This window comes from Diospyros lotus, chromosome 2, assembly GCF_014633365.1.
Source record: "Diospyros lotus cultivar Yz01 chromosome 2, ASM1463336v1, whole genome shotgun sequence".
NCBI lineage: Eukaryota > Viridiplantae > Streptophyta > Magnoliopsida > Ericales > Ebenaceae > Diospyros > Diospyros lotus.
Window position 1 is genome coordinate 4947773 of NC_068339.1, and position 24348 is coordinate 4972120.

The window sequence follows — 24348 nt, forward strand, 5'->3', positions numbered from 1 at the left end:
CTAACTCTAAACCCATTTACTTAGCCTTTCTTTTTTCAACTTAACCCATTAACTCTAAATCTATTCGTTTTCTCAATTATAATCTCTAATAAATGTCAAAAAATATTTTAAATACAAAAAAATAATTATTATTATTTTCAAAATATTAGGACATTACAATTTTCACCCGCAAAGACCCTCCGATACTTAAGTTAGCTACCAAGAGAAAACATATTACCAAAAAAAAATTAGGTGACGGATGATTACTAAGAGTCATTTTTTGAACACTGTAACTTAGCTTTTATAGGACTCAAATTCCAAAAATCATCATGATAACACGTGTCAATGAATCTAAGAAGACACGTGCTGATTGATCATACTTTCTTTCAAAAAAAAAAATCTCTTTCTCGAAAAAAACTCTCCCATCCAAAACTATTATTTGTATTTCCGATCTTGAGGGTACAACAATGATAAACTAAATACTAACTAATCAGAGTGATTATTCAAAACATTAAAGTGGTGCTATTATCACACAAAACAAGATTTGTTTTTATACAAAACTCCTAATTAAAAAATTAATACTATTTATTTAAATTAAAAATAAATCTTCAGTTTAGTTAGTGTATTTTTATTAAAAAAATATAAAATATATAAATATTCATGATTACATTATACCTTTTTATTTTTTAATAAAAATGTACTAACTAAAGATCTCCAATCTCGATAAATTAATTAAAAACCATGACTCATCTAAGCAAGGCTTCTTATCCCATAATTAGCAACCACACTTGTATCATTTAGCATTTTGATTTCTCCTCTTTTGTCATTACAACCTTTAAGATGAACAACCACAAACATTAATTGCTCAAATGGCAGCACGAGTCTTAAGCCAATTCTTTTTAAATCTCTATTATTTTTTTCCCTTTTTCCTCTTGAGTACGTACAAGGAGCAGTATATACGAGGCTGATAACAAACTTTTGCTGCAAAATAATATATAGTCGTATAGCCCATACAAGAAACTACCCTTTTCTTCTAAGATGAAAAAGGACCCCCCCGAAAAAACCAAGAAACTTCTGGTGCCATTGCACTGGCAGACTCTAAAAACGATGAAAGTATCTGGTATTAAGAACCAATGAAGGTAACTAAATCGTAATATATACAGTTGTCCTTATAATCAGATATTCGGCCGAATACCTCTGCTTCGCATGTAGGTTAGAAATTGGGAAGGCAATTCTGCTAGAAGTGATTGAACAACAGAGATCTCTCCACCTGCTAGACCAGAGGAAAAGAGAGAAAAAGAATATGAAAATTCTTATAGACATGCAAAAATGCATCTACATAAACAAATTCTTTGGGTTTTTTTTCTCTGTTGATAATTGTTAGTTCCAATTTTAGCAGAAGAATTTATTTGTTAGATTAATAAAGAGAGTTGGCTTACTCATCACATCTCGCAATGGAACGAACTGGACAATATCGCGTGATGCAACCCGTCCAGTTGAACTTTCAAGTCTTTCACCTTTATCTGCATCTAGAATCTGCACAACGACAGCGAAAGTGCAGCAAAGTTTAAACCTCCCGATGGAATGATGCAGGGTGATTTGGCATGCATAGACATTGGGCATCTTTTCCACTCATGTTAAGAAATACCTCCATCTCTTTGAAGTCTGCGCCCCCAACCCCAACAATAAGGATAGATAATGGTAGATCTGACGCCTTCACAAGTGCATCTTTTGTTTCTTGAAGATCAGTTATAACTCCATCCTGAAAAATGGAAATCAGACCGAGGACATGTTTTTGACTTTGCACAAAATATAGTGAGGATTTGGTAGTACATATTTTTTTACTTTTTGGGAATGCAAATTCCTATAATAAGACTGTTTTGCGACAAATTTTTTGCCATAAAGAGAGAAGAAAATTGAATTACTTTTGTGCATGTATTTTTAAGACACATTAAAGATATTTATTTTCAATCCTCTCTTACTTCCACAAATCCTATTTTGAAACATAACATATAGGGGAAGACAAAAAATGACAATTCTTGCATAAACCCGGAGCTCCCCTTTATGGAATAGGCATTTTAAGATCTGTATTTACCGTGATTATCAATAAAACAAAGTACTTTTGTTGATTGTCTGCAAGAGACTGGCCAGCTATCTGTGCAGCAGTGCTAATCACAGGACCAAAAAGAGTTGGCCCAGCAAGTGAAACATTATAAAGAGCACTTGTATATGCCATCATAATTCCTTGAATTCCTTCGACCTGGGGGAAAAAGAAACAAACAGCTTATACAATAGATGGCTGTGAACGGAAATCAGAAGGCTGAATATACACAGATGGAAACACGTTAAGACGATTACTAAATTTAGTGATTTTAACTTTTTCTTTATTTTTACTTTTTGGCAGACATGAAACATAAAATTCGACCTCACAGTAATTGCTGCTTCCATTTAAGTTAAAACAGTGAGAGACTGGACCATCAATTGGCCGGGCTCCAAAACCCCAAGCAGGAAAGCGTTTGTCTGAATCATAGAACTGCAACACCTCTCCAACCTCTAAGATTGCCTGAAATTAATGCCTCACAATTATATAGTTCCTTGCAACACACAGAATAAGAGTCACAATTTCGAAGGTGACTTCAACAGAGAAGAAATAATTCATAGAGGAGAATTTTTAGGTGCTTACTCTCTGATATGCATTTGGCCGTCCAGAAGGGTCATTGTAATGCAGGGAATCAGGCAGGCGGGGATTCCCATTTGAAGCTATTAACCAGGAAAATCAAGTTAGTATTTGAGTGGATACGGCCTGAAATACTATCTCGGTAAAATTATTAGACAATGCCATTTGGAATAATGCTTCACCAAGGAAGAAGTTTACTGCATAAATCACAGCAATACATCAACCCAGATGTACCTATAAAATGATCTATCGATCTTGAGATAAGTAGATGTTCAGTACGACCCTAGTCAATCCCAGGGCTCTAACTGGTTAACCAATATCCTAGGTCAAAACCTAAGCGAGTGTTTACACAATATAATCCCCATGTTAAGCAATAACTACCGGTTTTAAATATTTGCTCACCCAGAAAAATTTACAATTTGGCAACATATCATCTGGGTAAATCCAAACATAGAACTTAAGTGGGGTGAAAATTGCATACACGAGTACCTGTAAAATCAATTGCAACCATGAAATTCAATTGGCATCCACCAGACAAGTAATCCAGGAACGTGTGTTGCACACTTTCACGAAACTGGTCCACAAATATCCGACTCTTTAATACCTATGGAAAGTTATAGAACAGGTTAATAAAGTTGAAGGCTTCAAAAGCTGGTGAAAATTCACCTATCTCGTATTGTAAGGACCTTGTCTTCATGATTATGTCCAACAAAAGTTGATAAGAATAAGTGCTCCCCCTGCCCAACGGAATGGAGCTTTTCCAGATCTGCTAGTGATTTCTGGACTTTCCTGAATAAACCAACATGATGAAGGAAAATTGGTGCCAGCCTGTAAGGATCAGGAGAAAAGGAGAATGCTAGAAAACACATCTCCACTTACCCAATTAAGTCGTGTTTCCCGTTGCTGTTGAAGTTAAAACACTCTATAGTTAACGGACTGTCCTGCAGAAGTTAAGCAAGAAAAAATGGTTTCTGTTACAATGTCTAAGAGAACTCAATTCAAGGAAAGCATCCAAACATATTCACAGGGACAATCTCCCTATGTAAAGCAGTTGACGATGAATCTGGATAATTAAAATGTCCAGCAAACTTTACGGATTAACAAACTTGCTTTTTTCTGCTGGGAGTGCAAACTTTATGGGTAGCACGAAGTTACATGGTTGGTTACACGTACTGGGATACATTAGCCTTATGCTTGAAAGAGATGAAGTTTTGACTTTAGCATACACACAAGTCTATATATATATATATATATATATATAAATATCCAAAACATGCCTAATATTAGCAAACGATGCCCTTAGTACTATTCTTCCAGTAAACTTTACAGTTTAAACAAAAAGTTTGCTCTACCTTGCTTCCAGCCTGTTGAATATTCAGAAACAACGGTTTCCACACTGGATTGAGGTCATTTTTCAGAACCTCTGTTTTGCTAATTGGAATAGAGACCCCATTCTCCCCAGTTTTTGATATTACTAGAAAAGGGTCCTGCAAGAAGCAACAATGTTTCTTCAATTATCCCCAAAAAAGGGGAACAATAAGGAAAAGAAAAAGAGGTCCATACACTTCTTGAGAACAGATCCCTCAATTCCAAATCTGAACACCTCAAAATCAACTCTGCTGTGGTCTTGGAGCTCACAGACTCCTCAGCATAAATGGTGAGTGTTCCAAAATTTCTGGTACGATTTAGTCGAATAAGTTCATCTTTTTGTACAAGATCTAAGGTCAATGACCTGTTTGATTTGGTAACTATCTACACAAGGAGAAATGAGGATTTCATGAGTAACTTAATACTCCATAATTCAATCAAAGACATAGGTCTGTTGAGGCAAAAAAACCTAATCTATTAAATTTTGAAAAATAAGAATATAGTGCAATAAGAAGAAATATATCAAATGATAAAAAATTGCAAATTCAAAAAATGTGGATGACATTTTCAGAATAATAATATCCATAATTCGGAAAATCATTAAAATATTACAGAATGCTGTGGATAACCTTTCTGTGTGAGTCTTATGCAACACTAATACCTTGGACACTTTATTCATTCAGAAAGCCTTTCACATTATACAGATTATCTTCCCTTGGCACTGACAACATTGAATGTGAAAGATCCACAACAGAGTCAGCCATGTACATATGGATGGTTATAACTTATGAAATGATCAAACGAGTAGCAGGGATGAACTGAAGAGGATATTTGATAGTTTATAGAAGCTTATGATATTAGAAAGAGTGAGGACTGCCAAATAGGCTAGCCAGCATATGATCATACTAAGCTTCCTAAAGGACCACAATAGAAGGACAACAATTGTCAGGTCTAATACATGGAAAAAGATCACAACAACAATATCTAGAATATCATAGGCAGCTGATAATGTCAACTCAAAGTAATACTACAAATCCAACATAACACATAAGTTGCAGTATAAAACCGTCATGACAAGTCAATTCTCCAGCAGAGTATAAGATCAGAATATCAACAGAAAACAACCCTTATCACATGAATATTAAATAAATGAAGAGTTAAAAAATGGCCTAATGACCTTAAAACCAAATTAAATTTCTAAGCTATAAATGGAGTTGCAAGGGGGTTTCTAAATATGAAAGGTGTAATAGTACAAAAAGTGAAAGCCAGGTCATAAACACCTCAGACAATGTACAAGTAGCTTCACCAAGAAATTGCTGCTCATCCAGCTTGAGCATCTGCATCAGTGAAGATCATAAATGAATTGAATCGTTCAAGTATTGTAGCTGGAAAGCACATGGACAGAAATAATAGTGTATTGAGATCATACACAGAAAAGAATGCATCTCAGAGTTGGATATCAAAATATTCCAATTATAAACACCAATTTTAAGTTGAAAGCAGGAAACCAGAAGAAAAATCTCCCCTCCCCCCCCCCCCCCCCCCCCCCTTCCAAATTTCAAGTCTTCACAAAGATAGCTAGTCTCTTTTCTTCAAAGAAGATAAACATAAGAAACAGGAACTCTCTTCAAATCTATCAATGTACACAAAACTTTAAAAACTAAACCAACCCATGAATTCCATTATACTAACAGAACTAGATCTTATAGCAGGGCAGATAAGTGCCCAGATAATGGAATTATCTATCTCTGAATTTGCTGAGTCCAGTACACCCATAATCAGAAAACATAAGCAGAATTTTCAAGCAAGACAACTGAACAAACAATAACAATAATACTAAGGGAAGTAGATTCCAAGTATATATTCATGATGATATTATGGTAGCAACAGCTAGGATATCACCAGTGAAAATTGACAGATAACTAGGTTAGGTATTATCAGATGCATGGATCGATAAATACATCTGTGTGGCAAATTTGCTTTACAATTTCTTTGAAGTAGTAGTCAGCCTCAATGATATTTCAAACTGGTAACTAATCTCTCTACGTGTATTACATGCAACAACCTGAAGACAAGTGTTTTGGACAAGTTAAACACCCAAAAGATAACAAGTCTAAAGTGAAAAACAACAGCATGTACCACAAACATCGTAACACATAAAACCATTGGTCCAAATTTCTAAGTTGAGTGAAAACTAACTCAAAAAGAATCTTTATCTCAATCAAAATACTAGTTAGCTTCTTGTGATGTAGGGTAAATTGAAAGCTCGACTCACTTGCATCCTTCTCTTTTTTATGATAAAGTAGCAATAAAATTTCCCATGCTTGGATGGCAAAATTTCTACGTTCTTACCTCCAAGAAAGCAATCTAGACTTAGTTAGACCATCCCAGTAATGAATTCCACAACTGCTTTCAGAATTATATATTAAAGACAAAAACTACATCTAAAATTTTCAGTCTCCAGGGTAAAAAGTTGGAGAAGGCATAATGATATAGTATACCTGGACATCTATGTTGTGAAAGTGACTGTCAACGTCATACACACGAAACCTGTAAAAGAAGGTAATCAAGGTACATGAAATTTGAAACAGAAGTATTTAGTAGGTAAAAGAGAATATGGAAGCACTAAAACTTACAACAAATACTGCACGACCTCAAAATGATAGGTAACAGTATATTTTCTGATCCACTTGGGATTCAACGAATTTAACACAACTTCGGTGCGGCCAAGCTCTTGAAGTGAACCATCTTTTCCTTTTGTGTAAGCAACTACCATAGGATCACTCTGGGAAAAAAAAAAAAGGAGGAAAATTGCCTCATGACATGGCAGCTAACTTTTCCACAGCAACGCTAAGATTGCTAAAACCAAAAAGTGTAACATGCTTTCCTAGTAAATCAGATTTTTGATAGCTGAAGGCACCCGAATGTATGAAACTTGTAACTGAAGTTAGAATCTAAAAGAACATTAATAAAGAAAATGACAACATGAAAAAAAATATAAAACAATATTTAAAACAAACCATATGGTATTTCCGACCGAAAATAACTTAATTTGTCCGTGAAGTTTACCCCTCATGTGAAGCTGTTTCTTGTTTGTATGTTTTTTCTCATATGCCCCCCAGTTCCGACAGGATTACAATGATAAAAAATACTAATACTTAATAGCTTATTCTAGATTCAACTTGGCACTACAGCACAACTGCCACTCAGAAAACAGGTCAACATACAAATTCTGTTCAATCAGTGACATAGGTTGTAAACAAACTTGTGACACTCTTGAAGCTTATTGGAACATCTAAAATATCTGCGAAGGATCCATGTCAAGGTTTGTTTCCCAATTCTAACTTCAAAAGGGACGTGTTAATTCTCACTCTAATGAGTGCATCAATTATGATGAATAGGTTAAAACAGAACTTAGACGACTAAGTTATAGACAGAGCTCAAGTAGTGAACAGCATTAATCTTCTTAGAGAAAAAAGGCACCCGAAGTATTAAACCTGCAATCTCTATGCCAACCCTGGCAAAGCAAGAAATCTGCGGCACTAGGTGTTATGAAATGAATGCCTCAACTATATTGATGAACGGAAAATATAACTTATATATAGAAGAAAGGAGGAAAAAAACAGAAAAATTCTATTTCTAACCAATCTAACTAACCGAAATTAGTTTAGTTAATTAACAATAATCAGAAACTGATTTAACTTTCTCGTTCTTAACACTCCCCCTCAAGACGAGCATATATGTTATGAATGCTCATCTTGGTCAGCAAACTGTGAAATTGAGATGGATGCAACGCCTTTGTAAACATGTCTGCTAGCTGGAGATTAGTCTTCAAATGCAACGGCTTTATGACTCCTACAAGTACCTTTTCTCTAACAAAATGACAATCCAGCTCAATATGCTTTGTTTTTTCGTGAAACACTGGATTCTTGGAGATATGTAATGCTGAAACATTGTCACAATATAAATGCACTGATCCCTCATGACGAATTTTGAAGTCATTTAACAGATAAATCAGCCACATAACCTCACATGTAGTCACAGCCATTGCCCTATACTCTGCTTCAGCAGAACTTCTTGCCACTGTCTGTTGTTTCTTTGACTTCCAACTAACCAAAGCATCTCCAAGAAAAATACAAAATCCTGTCAAGGAATTTCTTGTTTCATTGCACCCACCCAATCACTATCTGAATATGCTTTTAGGACGAAATCAGAAGATGATGACATAAGTATACCTTGTCCTGGTGCTGACTTAAGATATCTCAAAACTCTGTCGCAACATTCAAATGTATTGTTGCTGGTTTGTCCATGAACTGAGTTAAAATATGAACAGCATAGCTAATATCAGGTCTTGTTAGAGTTAGGTATAACAACTTCCCTACAAGATGCCTATATATTGTTGGATCTTGCAGCAAGTCAATATCAGTATGAACCAGCTTATGATTTACCTCCATAGGTGTACTACTTGGTTTTGCTCCCAAATGACCATAGTCTTCCAGCAACTCAAGAGTATATTTTCTTTGAGATAGTGAGATTACATGCTTGGATCTGGCTATTTCAAGGCCAAGGAAATATTTCAATTCACCTAAATCTTTAAGCTTAAAGTGGGAGCTCAAGTATTTCTTCAGATCTTCAATAAGAATAGTTTTGTTGCTTGCTATAATAATGTCATCAACATAAACCGATAAAGCAACAATATTTTCTCCCATATGTTTAGTGAACAAAGAGTAATCTGACTTTGATTGAATAAATCCACAGCGAAGTAAACACTCAGTAAACTTGGCATTCCATTGTCTGAAAGCCTGCTACAAACCATACAATGATTTCTGTAATTTGCACACAAGCTTAATGTCTTTAGACTGTGAGCTATCAGATGCAATAGCAGTCTCCCCTGGAAGTTGATAGCTAAGGGGAAGATCCATATAAACTTCTTCAAGAAGATCCCCATTAAGAAAAACATTATTAACATCAAGTTGAGAAAGATACCAGTTATTAGCAGCAGCAAGAGCACGAAATACTCTAACAGTTGTGTGCTTGGCAACAAGACTAAATTTCTCGTGATAGTCAAAGCCCTCCTTTTGATTAAAACCCTTAGCAACCAAACAAGCTTTGTACCTTTCAATGCTACCATCCGCCTTAAACTTTGTTTTGTACACCCATTTACAACCAATGGCATGTTTACCTGGGGGTAAAGGAACAATCTGCCATGTGTTGTTGTCCTCTAAAGCTTTCAGTTCTTCTTGCATGGCATGTTGCCAATGATCAAACTGACGTGCTTGAGCATAAGTGGTTGGTTCAAAAGTGGTGGAGATGGACAAGGTAAAAGCTTTGTATTGTGGGGACAGGTTATCATATGAAACAAAATGTTGAATAGGATAGAAAGTACAGCCATTGGAAGATGAAGGTAGAGAATCAGAAAACTGTAGGTTGGTGTGGTAGTCCTTGAGGTAAGAAGGTGGTTTGATAGGTCTAATACTGCGTCTAGGTTGTACAAAGGTAATAGGTGGGGAATCAGGTGTAGTAGGAGCAGGATCAATTAAGTCTGCAGTAGAATTAGGAGAAGCAATGGGAGAAAAAGAAGATATATCAACAGATTGAGAATACAGATAAGGAGAAATAGAATCAACAGAGGGTGTTGAAAGAAAGGACGGAAGAACCAAATTAGGAACATCAGCAGAAACAAGAGTATGAACAATGGTTTGATGTGCAGTATCACGAAAAGGAAAAATATCTTCATGAAATTGAATCTCAGGAAAGAAAAACATTGTTGGAATCCAAATCATAGAGTTTATAAGCTTTGACACCAACAGGATAACCCAAGAATATACACCTTCTAGCTCGACAATCAAATTTCCTTCTATGAGCAATAAGATTGGCAGCAAAGCATAAGCATCCAAATGATCTAAGATGACTATAAACAGGGGGTTTAGTGAAGAGCATTTCATAGGGTGTCTTATTGTCTAGAATAGGGGATGGAGTTCTGTTTATAAGATAAGTGACAGTAAGCACAGCATCACCCCAGAATTTTATAGGTAAGGAAGCATGAAACAAAAAGGGCTCTGGCAATGTTCAAGATGGTTTGATGTTTTCGTTCCACCACCCCATTCTGCAGGGGTGTATAAACGCAGCTTGTTTAATGTAAAATCCCTTTTGAAGTATAAAAGGTAGGCAAAGAGAATTCAAGTCCGTTATCAGTTCTAATGGCCTTAATGGACTTGTGAAATTGATTAAGGATCAGATAATAAAATTGTTGGATTAGTTCAGGGACCTCTGATTTTGTTTTTAGTAAGAACAGCCAAGAACATCTTGAAAAATCATCAACAATTGTCAAAAAATAATGATTTCCAGCAATATCAGGTTGGGAATATGGACCCCATATATCCATATGCACTAGATCAAAGAAAGTAGTAGAACGATCAGTATGAATAGGAAAAGGAGAACGTTTCAACTTTGCTTTAGGACAAGTCAAACAAGAATTGTCTACAAGTGACAAATTGGGTACAATGGACTTCAAAGTATGAAAGTTTTTACTAGAGCCATATATTTGAGGAAACATTTGATGAAACATTACAAGCGATTTTATTGGAACGAAAAGCAACATGAGCAGCAACATGAAACATTGTAGGTTGAAAATGAGGTTGCAAGTAAAAGAGACAATTCCGAAGCTTAGCTATTCCAATCGTCATCCATGATGACAGGTCCTGAATAACACAGCAATTAGAAAGAATAATGAGGCAATTTTTCTTGGTTGAAGTGAGTTTACTAGCTACCAAGAGATTGAATGTAAAGGTTGGAACCAGAAGGACATTGTGTAAAACGATATGAGAGTTCAAGATAACTGTGCCAATATGTGTAACTTGAACTTTCATACCATTAGGGAAATGAACAAAGGCATTTTGAAGTGGAACATATGAATCAAAAAGAGTCAAAGAACAAATAATGTGATTTGTTGCTCCAGTATCAATGATCCATGGGAAAGCAACAAATTTTGTTTGCAATAGATTATGAAATGTGGTGGAATTTACTGAAGAAAAAATTGAATGTATACCTGCAAAGTTGGCCAAATGTGTAGGGGAATTGGTTGATTTGGGCTGTGAATCAAGCAAGGAATGATCATTGAGCAATGCCATAAGTTTTTGAACTTGTTCTTTAGAGAAACTTAACTGTACAGATTGATCCACAGGTTCCTAATCAGCATTCATCTTCAGTTGTTCACTGAAAACTTGATTAACTAATCCGTGATTTGAATTAGCACTAGAAGTCTTTGATTTTGTAAACTTAAAACCAGGTGGAAAACCATTCAATTTGTAGCATTTATCCCTCGCATGCCTAGGTTTACCACAATATGAGCATACAACCTCAGACTTATCCCCTGCCTTAACAGCCATTGCAGACATTTTAGTCAAATTTTGTGTTTGAATACAGATACTCCTTTGTGTTACTTCTCTGAGCACTATATTATAGACCTGATCTAGTGTAGGAAAAGGCTTCATAAGAATTATTTGAGTACACAGCCTGATATGACTCATTTAGTCCGTTAAGAAACCTAACACATAATCTTTGAGTTGAGCATCAGCAAACTTCTGAAAACATGCTTTGTTACATGAACCACACACACAATGTGGCAAAGGTCTAAAATTCCGTAATTCTTCCCATACTCCATTGAGTTCAGTAAAATAAGAGTCAATGGACTTCCTACCTTGATTAATAGTGCATAAGAGATGTTGTAGATGACAAATTCTAGATTCATCAAATTGAGAAAACCTTTGAAGTAATGTATTCCAAATGAGATGTGCATTCTCCACGTAAAACACCATTGAAGCAATCGGCGGTGAAATAGAACGCAGCAACCATGCCACAATCAGATTGTTGCATCATATCCACAGCAAGTAGAGAGGATCTTCAGGATCTGGTTTAGCTATAGAACCATCTAGGAACCCTTGCTTATTCCTAATAGAAACAGCAAGCAAGAACGAGCGCTTCCAAGAAGTGAAATTTGTGGATGTAAGCTCTGGAGTAACAATCACAGAGCTATGATTCTCAAAATGATGAAGATAATATGGTGAGGAAGGATCTTCAATAGGATTGAGTCTGGAGGCCATGGTCGTTATTGACAAAGCAAAGGAAAAACAACGAAAAATATCGGAAAGAAAGAAACGAAGCTTACAGAACAATCAAAGCTGCAATGGTCTTATCACGGAGAGAAGAGACGAGCACAATAGCTCTGATACCATGTTATGAAATGAATGCCTCAACTATATTGATGAACGGAAAATAGAACTTATATACAAAAGAAAGGAGGAAAAAAACAGAAACAAAAATTATGTTTCTAACCAATCTAACTAACCGAAATTAGTTTAGCTAATTAACAATAATCAGAAACTGATTTAACAACTTTCTCCTTCTTTACACTAGGGACAACCTTTTATTCCTTTCTCCTACATTCCCAATCTTTAGATATGTGGAAACATGGTATAGGTTATTTGTCTGATAGCTACTACTCAGGATACAGGAAGAAATGGGTTCTAGAAACACCGTCATTCTGCATAAATATGGAACAAAGGAAAACTTCTTGCTTCTTAAGGGTCTTTGGTGTCTTCTTCACAAGCAAATACCAGTTGACAGTGTACCTTGCCACTCCTTGGACACCAATCTGAAGCCCTTTAAATTTTGAAATGTCAACATAAAGCTGATAGTCTAAGTAGCATGGCTACAGATATGGATATGGGCATAGACACAGATATTGATGAAGAAATGAAAGTTTTTAACACCTTATCTGTGCCTGTATCCATATCCACACTGGATATACAAGTATGGACACTGTTACATTCACCTTGACAATTTTACTATTCCATGTTCCCCCGCTTTTTACAAGGAATGTTTTATTTGCTAGAAATATCCCAAAAGTAATTTGAAAAAAAAAAAAATACTAGTTTACTAAAAGTAGCTAATGCAGATCTTCTTTACATTTGCCCTTAGTTTCTTTTGAGTTCCCCTTCAATTTTCTTCTCTCATCCCATAAGTATTTGAAAGGTTTGCTTAAAATTCTAGAAGAGAATCGTACCTCTGTCAAATAGAGTTTATTGGCAAATATGTTCTAGTAACCACTTTTCTCTGCTCTTCTTTTCAGTCAAAAATCAGCAGGAGAATGAGCCATAGATTCTACCACTGGCATTAAACTGAAATAACAAGAGAATGAGTAATCAGTACTCCAAAGCTTTCAAAACTGGCATATTTTGGACACCTATTCTGAACCAACTCTCAACCTATGTAGCTTAATATTAAGGCACCACTGAAGATATAGGACTACAAAGCATGGGAGTAGCATGTTCCTACAAAAAGCTGATTTTCTTTTTCGTTGGTTGGTTGGAGAATAAGATTAGAGTGGCTCCTATCGAAAATAAAAAGCATGAGACGTGATTAAGATGGTCTGGCCATATAAGCAAAAGACCAATAGAGGCTCCTGTGAGGAAAGTGGATAAGATGGAATAAGTATTTGGTAAAAGAACTAGAGGAAAACTAAGAAAAACTTGGTGGGAGACATTTAGATTTGATATTAATTATATGGGCCTTAAAAAATATAAGGTCATATATAGAAATGAATTGAAACTAAAAATTCATGTAACTAACCCAACATAGTGGGGCAAAGGCTCGACATGGTGTTCAAAGGGGACCAAGGGAAACAAGTATGAAAGGAGCACATGAATCAATTAGGCTAGAGACTTGGCATTGCTACGCTAGTCTTGGTTGGTGTCTTCGAGCAAGGACACTGGATCGTGTCAAACACCAATACTTGCCAAATACTTCCAACTATATATCAAACACCAGTCAAAATTAATCCTGATATTTTCTAGTTTTTTATTAGCTGACATTAGGGGGACATACATCCATATGTGGTCTAGTTAGTTCATCACATAAAATTTAAAAGTTAAAAGAAAATAAAAATCAATTCAAAACTTTACATTGATAGAATTTTTTATATTAGCTTTGCATCAACCTTATTTATTAGTATATAAAATGTGAGCTATTTGCATATATATCTATAAAATATGTAACATATTGTTTGGCTTGCCCTTGCTATGTCATGCCTTAGTCCTTTCAAAATTACTGTGTTGATGCACCCTTATCATATCCTATTCAAATCCTCTACCTGTGTCCATTCTTCTTAGGCTAACATTGCTCCACCACAAGGGGAGGAAGATGAGCATGCATCAAAATCTACGTAAAGTTGGCATAAGGTAAATACACATCGAGGCAATAGAAGAGCGGGTGATAACATGGCAAGCCACAAGACAAGATGGACCTATGTAGCTAAGCAAGCAATATATGTTGATAATTGCTTACATTTCACCAATAATGTATTTAATAAAAAATTTCATTCTCTCAAGGTTCGACCACCACACACTTCCATCTAAGCATCTCAACCCAAAAGTTGAATGGAAAGATTTCATCCTCAATCATGTTTAATGCTCCCTCACAATAAGCTTGTATCTTTATTCCCTTTAAAACAAAGGCATGCTCTTCACGGTTGTTGGAGTCACTTCCCCTCAGTTCATATAATTACTTGAACTAGCTAGGGGGATTGAATTATACTAAGAATGCACATCTATTGAAGATGAACGACATTGGCTTAAGTAAATAAGCTCTCTATTCAATAATGATAAAGACTAAGTAGTTAACAAATTGTCAAACACCATCATCATCATCACAAGCCTTCATCCACATAGATGGAGTCAACTACATAAATTTTAACCTTTCAATCATCTATATCCATGGTCATAATCTTCTGTAAAACTATTATATCTCATATCATGTCTAGGAGTTTCCTACCAATTTTTTTGGCCTTCCTCTACCTCTTTTGCCACAAATTTCTTCCATTCCATCCACTCACAAGTGCATCTATTGATCTACTTTTCACACATCCAAAATATTTTAAGCACATTTTGTGCATCTTATATTCAACAAGCACAACTCTAACCTTAATCTTAATTTTAATTTTTTTTTTTTTTTGTATGGTTGCACACCTTTTCACATATTCAAAATATTGTAGGTTGTTTGATTTTGTGGTGCTTTTAAAGCATAATTGTTTTCTACTAAAAAAAATTTAAAAAATAGTGTTTGGTTAAGAACAACTTTGCTTTTAAAGCTCAGCTGAAACTTTCAGAAAAGCAAGTTAAGCTGCTTCAAATCAAAAGCAAGGGACTCACTACTTTAGATTAAAAGCACAACTTATAATAGGACCCACTACTTTAAATTAAAGATACTCAAAATATCTTTTCTCTATTTTGTTTAGTCATCTAAGCACTTTTAGTTTATAATTTTATAAGATTACTTTAAATATTACAAATAATTTCATCAAATATTTGTTTAAAATGCTTATTTAAATTACGAGTGCTTTTTTACATTTGCAACACAACAGTAAAATATTAAGCAAACATTTAGTGCTTTCTTTTAACACTAATATGCATGTAAGAAATAAAGGTCAAATTCTATAATCAAATAATAAAAGTTATTGGCTTTGCAAGGCATTCAAAACTTTCACAATATACCTACACGCATGTACATGTAATCCAAAAATTTATAAAAGAGGACAAACAAAAATATGATAGCTCTGAGATCTAAAAAAGCATAGAAAAAGAAGATAGTTTCATACAAAAAATGAAGAGCATCCTCCGCATCAAAAATTCCATCATTTCTCCCTATTTCCCCCCCCCCCCTGCTTTTTTTTTTTTGGGGGGGGGGGGGGGGGGGGGAAGGATAATAGAAGTGCAGAGAATTTAACTGCAAAAATGAGTAACACTGAAAACCTACATAGAGCAACAGATTATCTACAAAACTCAAAAACACACCCATTAAAGCAGGAATCCTCCCCAAGCCATTAAAAAAGAAAAAAAGAAATAAAAAAAGAAACAATAATGGTCCCCTTAATACAACAAAATCCACTCCCAACATACTCAAAAGGTTCCTTTCACACCAAATGCACCACGTGATGTAAAAGAATAATCCTCCAAACACAAGATTCCCCCTCCTTGGACATGAGTACCTCCGGTGTGTTGGGAATAATGGACTTTGGTGGACTAGGATATATAAGACTCGAGGCATCACAGACGTCACTAACCTTAAGGATAATTTCCACCGCTCACAATCGGTGCAAGAGATAAAGTGGTTATCCCCCAGAATACAACAAGCCCTTCCAAATATGCATGCACTCACATGATTTGGGAACAAATTGAGAGCAAGATATAATGTGGGAACCCAGCAACAGTCAGATAGTAGGAGCAAGGTAGAACGTAAACAAAGAACAGAATGAGAAAAGGCTCGCTAGTTATCTATCTCACAAGTGCAGGAAGGGCTACCTTTTATAGGTAGAGAATATGGCCATTGGAATATGACCGTTATAATATGGTCGTTGGAATATGGCCGTTATAACATTTGAAATATTAATATTATATCAATATTTTACAACAATGCCCCACATATTTCAAATGGATTCAAATCAGTGAAATGACTGTTGTTGGGTTAAGCACCAAAGTGTAACACCTCGAACTTGGTGTCTTTTGGACTATGAACCAAGTCTAGAAAGAATGAGACATAACTTACATAGTCATTGGTGAAACTTATAGTTTCTATGAACCAAGGAACATGCTTGTAAATTATGATTCTCACCAATCATATTACACCCCTTCAATTCTTGCTACTCATCGCAGTTTTGCGCTAATAGGCCATACGCGCACCTGGTAATTCATAAGTACTTTAGAAATTTAGCCACAAATTTCATAGGAACAACCCCACTCCACACTCATATAGGTGAATTTATCAAGCGTACTGCAATACTATACACCACTCATAAGGGATATGAAATTCATTAAAAGCTTAGCTCAACCCTCGTACATTACAGTTAATTTGTACTATTAACACCATAGGATGGGACACCACAACAATAATATTACTTCACCATAAGATCAATATATGATTTGTTATTACCCATATGAACCTAATTCATGGGATCTCCAATCACATAGGTTGGATTACCATCATTGTTGATTTTTCTTAGTTGGCAATAGTCTCACTCCCCTCGATGTTTCATTTATTAATTTTCTACCCAATAGTTTAGTCAGAGGATCGTCCAAATTCACTTCTGACTTCACATAATCTATGGAAATAATTTCATCTTTAAGCAATTGCTTTATCACAATATGTCTCAATCAAATATGTCGATTTTTACCATTGAAAGTTTTGTTCTTTGCAATGGCTATTGCCATTTGGCAATCACAATGCATTGACACTGAAGGTGTCAGTTTTATTCCTAATGAAACATCCGCTAAGAAGTTTTTCAACCACTCAGCCTCATTACCAGCCAACTCCAAAGCTATAAACTCTGATTCCATGATAGATCTGGCAATAATAGTTTACTTGACTGATTTCCAAGACACTACACCCCCACCAAAGGTGAACACATAACTATTAGTGGATTTTATCTCATCTGAATCAGAGATCTAGTTAGCAACACTGTATCCTTCTAATACAGCGGGAAATCCACTATATAGAATACCATAATTCATGGTACCTCTCAAATATGTCATTAGTCTAACTAATGCAAACCAATGATCACGATTGGGACTTTGTGTATATCTACTCAGTCTACACACAACACAAGCTATATCATCAACATATAAACTAATGATCACATAATCATTATCAACACATTTTGTATATACACATTTATCTACTTCAATAGAAGAAAATCCATTTGAAATTGAAACAAAATCAAATTTTTCATGCCACTATTTAGGAGCTTGCTTTAAGCCATATAAAGACTTAAGCAGTTTACAAACCTTATTCTCTTTACCAGGAGCAACACAACCTCCAAGCTAAACCATATAAATCTCCTCTTCTAAATCACAATTTAGAAAACCAGTTTTAACATCCATCTAGTGAATAATAGAATTATAAACAGAGGCCAAAGCAATTAAAACACGAATAGATGCAATTCGAGTAACTGGTGCAAAAGTATCAAAATAATCAATATTTTGTTTTTGAGTAAACCCTTTTACAACCAATTTCGCTTTATATTTATCAATAAACCCATCAGGATTAAATTTTCTTTTAAATATCCACTTACACCCCATAGGTTTTGCCCCCGCAGGCAAATCAGTTAAAACCCAAGTTTGATTTTATAAGATAGACTCAATCTCACTTTGAATAGCATTTTTACAAAATTGACTTTTAGAAGAAGTTATAGCTTCAAAATAAGTTACAAGATCATTATCAACAAGATATGTATAAAAATCATTCCCAAAAGAAGTCTCTTTTCTTTGTCTTTTACTTCTTCTTAACTCATACTCAACATTTTCTAAATCAACCGTTTCAGAAGGTGAAGTAGAAATATTATCAATTTTTAAAGAAAAGAAGTTTTCAAAGAATTCAGCATTATTTGTTTCAACAATAGTGTTGTTTTCAAGCACATCACTTTTTGACACTATAAATCTATATGCAGCACTATGATCAGCATAACCAATAAACAAACAATTAGATGTTTTAGAGTTTATTTTTCTCTTCTTGGATTCAAGAAGCATAACCTTGGCAAGACACCCCCACACTTTTAAATATTTCAAGTTAGGAGGGTAACCCTTCCATAACTCATAGGGAATCTTACCAGTTTTCTTATATAGAATTCTATTCTGTAAATGGCATGCAGATAAAACAGCTTTACCCCAAATATTATTAGGTGCATTAGAACTAATTAGCATAACCATTCATCATTTCTTTTAGCGTTATATTTTTCCTTTTAGCTCCATTAGATTTGGGGGAATAAAGAGGAGCAATTTCATGTATAATTCCTTCCTTCTCACAAAAATTATTTATCATTATGTATTCGCCCCCTCTATCTGATCTAACTCTTTTAATTTGTCTATTTAATTGATTTTCTACTTCTTCCTTATAGGAAACAAACATGCAAAAGGCCTCACCTTTGTTTCTAAGCAAATACACCTTAGTATATCTAGAACAATCATCAATAAAGGTTATGTAATATCTTTTGCCACCTCTACTCATAGTTTGTTTCAAGTCTCCCAAGTCAGTATGTATCAAATTTAATAGTTCAGATTCTCTTTCTACAGAAATGCATGATTTTCTAGTTAGCTTAGCTTCAACACAAATGTCACATTTATTCATACATAAGTCACTAATTCCAGAAATTAATCCTAAAGTTTGCATTTTCTTAATATATGAATTGCTAACATGCCCTAGTCTACCATGCCACATATTAATACAGTCAAGCATATAAGCAGAAGAAGTAGCATTTTCATTAATTATTTCAGAAACATTAAGCACAAATAGACCCCAAGTACAATAGCCTTTACCCACAAATGTATTATTTTTTGTTATTATAATATTGTCAGATTCAAATGACACTTTAACCCCAAACTTGCTTAACAAAGATACGGAAACCAGGTTAGCTCTAATGTTTGGAACATGAAGAGCATCAATCAAAGCCAGAGTTTTGCCAGATGTGAGTTTGAGAAGTATCTTCCCTTTTCCAAGAACTGGTGTAGTTCTTGAATCACCAAGGTAGATTGTTTCTTCTCTTTCTCCTACTGGAATGTAGGAGGAAAACGCATTTTTATTTGCACATATGTGCCTGGTAGCCCCAAAGTCTACCACCCAATCTTTCACATTGACCACAATATTTGCTTGAGAAATGACTGCAGCAATAATATCTTCTGCTTCAACCAAATTTGCCTTTGGCTGGGCAAGTTTATCATTTCTCACTGTCTTCCTACACTGAAGTGCACGGTGCCCTGGTTTTCCACAGACAAAGCAAGAACCTTTCTTTTTCTTGAAATTAGGGTTAGACACTTTAGGCTATCAATTATATTTTTGTATTCATGCCTTTTGATGGGATTTTGAGACTTACCTTAGCCTTGTGTGCCATCTCTTTTGCCATTGCAAATTGTAACTCTTTGTGGTTTGTTTCTTCAATAGCGATGTGTACGACTAGGTCTACGAGTGACAATTGTTTGTGCTTGTGTTTGAGTTGGTTCTTGTAGTCGTTCCATGATTCAGGCAATTTTTCAATAAGTAGGCTAGCTACAAATTCTTCTTACAATACGATCTTTTCAGCTTTCAAGTTTTTCAAGAGCTTGTAGTACTTGTTGATTTGACCTTTGATCTCCTTGTCATCCACCATTTCCCAAAAATAGAATTTTCCAATCATGAACTTTTGTTTGCCCATATTTTCGGCTGTATACTTAACATTCATGGACTCCCAAATTTTCTTTGCTTCCTTATAGGGACAATAGACATCAAATAATTCATTAGACAACGTGTTGATTATCTTGTGCCTACATACCTTATTTGCATGTGTCTAATGATCCACCAACTTGGCATCAACACTAGCTTCGTTAGGCTTGGATTCACTAAGTGCATACGCCACACCATGTACGTCAAGGATTGAATATACTCGTTCTTGCCATCTTTTGAAGTAGTTTCCATCAAATAGCTCGATCTTGGACACGTCGAGAAATGGCTTTGCATATTGCATAAGTGGAATGGAAGGAAGCATAGGATGGGTAGTGGGCAACGATGACCCACTAGCATGGTTGTCAACATGATTGGTGGCAGCGGCAACACCAGCAGAGGCAATGGCATGAGCGGTTGCGATAGAGTCGGCAACTTGGGTAGGATCGGCAACTGCATGGTTGAGGGTGGTGATGTGGAAAGAGGCGTCCATATTATCCTTAAGATTGTTGAGAATAATGGACTTTGGTGGACAAGGATGTATAAGACTCGAGGCGTGACAGACATCACTGACCTTAAGGATAATTTCCACTACTCACAATCGATGCAAGACAAAATGGTTATCCCCCAAGATATAACGAGCCCTTCCAAATACGCATGCACTCACGTGATTTGGGAACAAATTGAGAGCAAGATATAATGTGGGAACCCAGCACCAGTCGAATAGTAGGAGCAAGGCAGAGCATAAACAGATAAGAGAATGAGAGAAGGCTTGCTAGTTATCTATCTCACAAGTGTAGGAAGAGCTGCCTTTTTTAGGTAGAGAATATGACCGTTGGAATATGACCATTATAATATGGCTATTGGAATATGGTCGTTGGAATATGACCATTATAATATGGCTATTGGAATATGGTCGTTATAACATTTGAAATATTAATATTATATCAATATTTTACAACACAGTGATCCAAGAAGTTGATCACTAAACCTGGTCACACCCACTGCACATAAAAGATGAAATAGGGGGGGAAAAAGCCTCTAAATATTGTGAACCACTGCCTAATGTAAAATAACATGATCCATCGACTCTCCGTCCCTTTACACAAAGATCACCAATTAACCACATCCTGCCCATGCTTCTCAAATTTCCCTATGAAAGAATGGATCCAAGAAACATGGACAAACAAATAAGACCACCAACCTAGGAAGTGCGTTAGTCTTCCAAATTAACTTCTAAGAGAAAGCCCCTCTACCTTTGCCACAAAAGACAGCATGGAACAGGCAAAAAGGAAAGGTACCAAATGGAAATGTTCTCGCAATATACCACTCTCAAACAGCTATTCAAGATGTCAAAAAAAGATTTCAAGGAACTTCCAAACATGAATGTTATGTCTAAAAAGCGGGGACCAAATTATGTTATCTAAGAGAGAAGAGAAACACTCACTACAACATTTGTATTCTTGGCTAAACTAAAGAAGAAGGAAAGTAAAATCAAATGTTGCAGATGATTAAAAGTTCATGCAACTGCATCATCAAGAGTCAATGCCTAAAAATTCTGAATATATCAACTGCATCTGCACATTTAAATCAAGGATTACATAAAAGAGAACAGAAAGAAATCAGCATATTCGTTCATGAAAGGGAGAAGGATATCCAAAAAAAACGTAGGTAAGATCACAACAGCCAAAGGCAATTACCTAAAAATATCTGCAAAAATAGTTAATATGAACATCCTTCCATATCAAATAGCAAAACAATAATATAATGGATCTTTGTTCTTAGAAATTGAACTACCAACCCTTGAAAGCACATCCCTGTCACGCAAGTTTGAAGCAGCCAATGATAACTGCATAAACAATGGAGGAAAGATCAGTTGATAGAGGTAGAATACATATCGAACAAACCAATTTGATGTTGAGTTTCAATTTGGCGCACGTGCACACACACACACGCACAATCAGCCAATTACTTTTCCTTCTTATGGTTTGAAATGATAAGAATGGGAAGAATTTCAAAAGGAAAAACCAGCTAAATCTATTTGTTCCTCTAATACTTCCAAAAGAGAAGCCAAAATGCATCCGTTACATAGTTTTTATATGCTAAGAACACTTTTCTACCTCTAAATGAAAAAGGAGCTTATTATACTTGGAATTTTGTAGAATGCATATGGTTTTATGTCAGAGCATAATTATGCTTATAATCTTTCAATCTACAAATTTCTCCATAGAGCTATATTTTGCAACTAAAATTAAGAAGTTTGAGGAGCAAATTCACCTACTTATAACATTTAACAATTAACAAATGAACACAGGTACCAAATGGTCCTTAAATACATTAAAAGGCAAATTGCCAAAACCATAAAAGTCAAAAAGTACTATAAAAACATTAAAAGACAAATTAAGAGCCAACACATACAACTAATAACCACAGAACAGGACAAACTATACCAAACCATAAAACTGACCTATACAATGCCTCGCATATCTAAAGACACCTGAGGACAGACTGGTCCCTCAATGAACTAACTTACGAAATGCTAAAAGAAGGATAGATTCAAATCAGTGTTATTAAAGGTGCAACTTGGGTGTCTGAAATGCTTCCAGGCGGGCGCACACCAACAGGGAGCGCCTAGGCCCAAGGTGCCTTGGGCTTAGGCGCGTCTGGACCTTTTTATTAGGATTTTTATTTTACTATTACTTTATTTAATATTTTACTGTTTAAGATTTATATTTATTGCTTCAATTACAAATTTGACAATGAGTAAAAAGGCTACAACTTCAAATGCTCCAATTGAATTTTAACTTGATGAAGATGGAGAGGGAGATGATGTGGAAGGAGAGGATATTAGAGATGATGCTTCTAATGATGAAAATATGGAAATATTTTGTCTTGATAATGAGGATGATTTTTAGATTATTTAAAATGCATAATTAGTTATTCTTAATTAAGATTTAAAACTTATAAATTGTTTAAGATTTAATTTAAGTAGACTTAAAGACTTTTAAATTGCATCTTTTGACATTTTTTATTATTCTTTTCATTAATCTATGTTGAATTTTTTAATTTTTTTGATAACATACTTGTGAATATGTTATTAAGAGTTAGAACTTCTTTCATACCTTATTCTTCAACTAAGATACATATTTTTTATTTTTGTTTTAGTTAGCATGCATCTAGTTCCATAGGCCTACGTCTCGTTTTGCGCCTTAGGCTCCAACACCCTTTTGCATCTTAGTGCGCCTGGGGCCTTTACTAGCACTGATTCAAATACACACAACCTAAGCCAAAGCTTCTTCGAAGAAACAGACTAGTGAATTTCTCTCTCCCTGCATAATGCACCAAATAGGCATAGTCCAAGGGCGAGCAAATTACAACCACTTGGTGTTTAGAATTCATCGTAGAGCTTATACAACACTCTATTACTCTTATAAGAGGACAACGCATAGTTGATTCAAGTACGAACTGCCTTCAAAGCATGTTCAGGTAAAATCGAAGAAAATTTTGCTTCCAGTCCAGTAGTAACGAGGAGTAAAACAAGCTGCACTAACTAGCACATCTCAGCACCACTTCCGAACCTCAAGATCTCACTCGATTCGTATCATTCAATTCGATAACTATACAAAGCATTGAGCTCCATTGTGCTTAACTTGTAAGTAATACTTCAGTTCAATCGTATTGAAATGCATCAAGAAGCGTATGCATACACGCAGTACAATCACATATATTTCTATGAGTTCAGGGGAAAAAAAACAGATTAAAAGTGAAAAATAACGGAATAAAGGAAAAACCTCGATCTGAGAAAAGAGGCCGCGGTAGCCGCGAAGAGTAAGGAAGTGATTGACGGCATCGTTGTGGCCGTCGCCTGTATTACCAGCGGCGGCACCGCCAACGGCCGCCCGTCCGCCGGCGACGTCGGAGCAGCAATTGCCCATCGCCGCCGCCGCCCGCCCGCTCCAGCCCTTCCTAGAGGCGAGAAAGAAAGAAAGAGGACAAAGAGGGAGAGAGATGGACTGAAGCAATGCAACGGAAAATGTGAAAATAAATACAAAACGTAATAAGTCATCTGTGTTTGTGTGTGTGGG

General features: G+C 35.5%; 1 protein-coding gene across 4 annotated transcripts; it reads right to left on the reverse strand.

The window, feature by feature from the left end:
• Positions 1-936: 936 nt before the first annotated feature.
• Positions 937-24305, reverse strand: LOC127794964 (protein BONZAI 2-like). 4 transcript variants are annotated; one of them, XM_052326310.1, is made up of 17 exons: positions 24055-24142; positions 22065-22112; positions 13089-13203; positions 6661-6809; positions 6526-6574; positions 5305-5361; positions 4220-4408; positions 4009-4143; positions 3536-3597; positions 3343-3445; positions 3146-3260; positions 2663-2739; positions 2405-2542; positions 2075-2239; positions 1628-1741; positions 1419-1515; positions 937-1252 (listed from the first exon to the last, which is right to left on the reverse strand). In XM_052326310.1, exons 4-17 carry the CDS (start codon positions 6798-6800, stop codon positions 1155-1157), a joined length of 1539 nt encoding a protein of 512 aa, XP_052182270.1. In that variant the 5' UTR covers positions 6801-6809; positions 13089-13203; positions 22065-22112; positions 24055-24142; the 3' UTR covers positions 937-1154. The 4 variants fall into 4 exon arrangements, with proteins under 4 accessions (XP_052182270.1, XP_052182267.1, XP_052182268.1 ...); XM_052326307.1 differs by lacking the exon at positions 13089-13203 and having other exon boundaries at positions 24055-24303; XM_052326308.1 differs by lacking the exon at positions 13089-13203 and having other exon boundaries at positions 937-1249; positions 24055-24302.
• Positions 24306-24348: the final 43 nt, after the last annotated feature.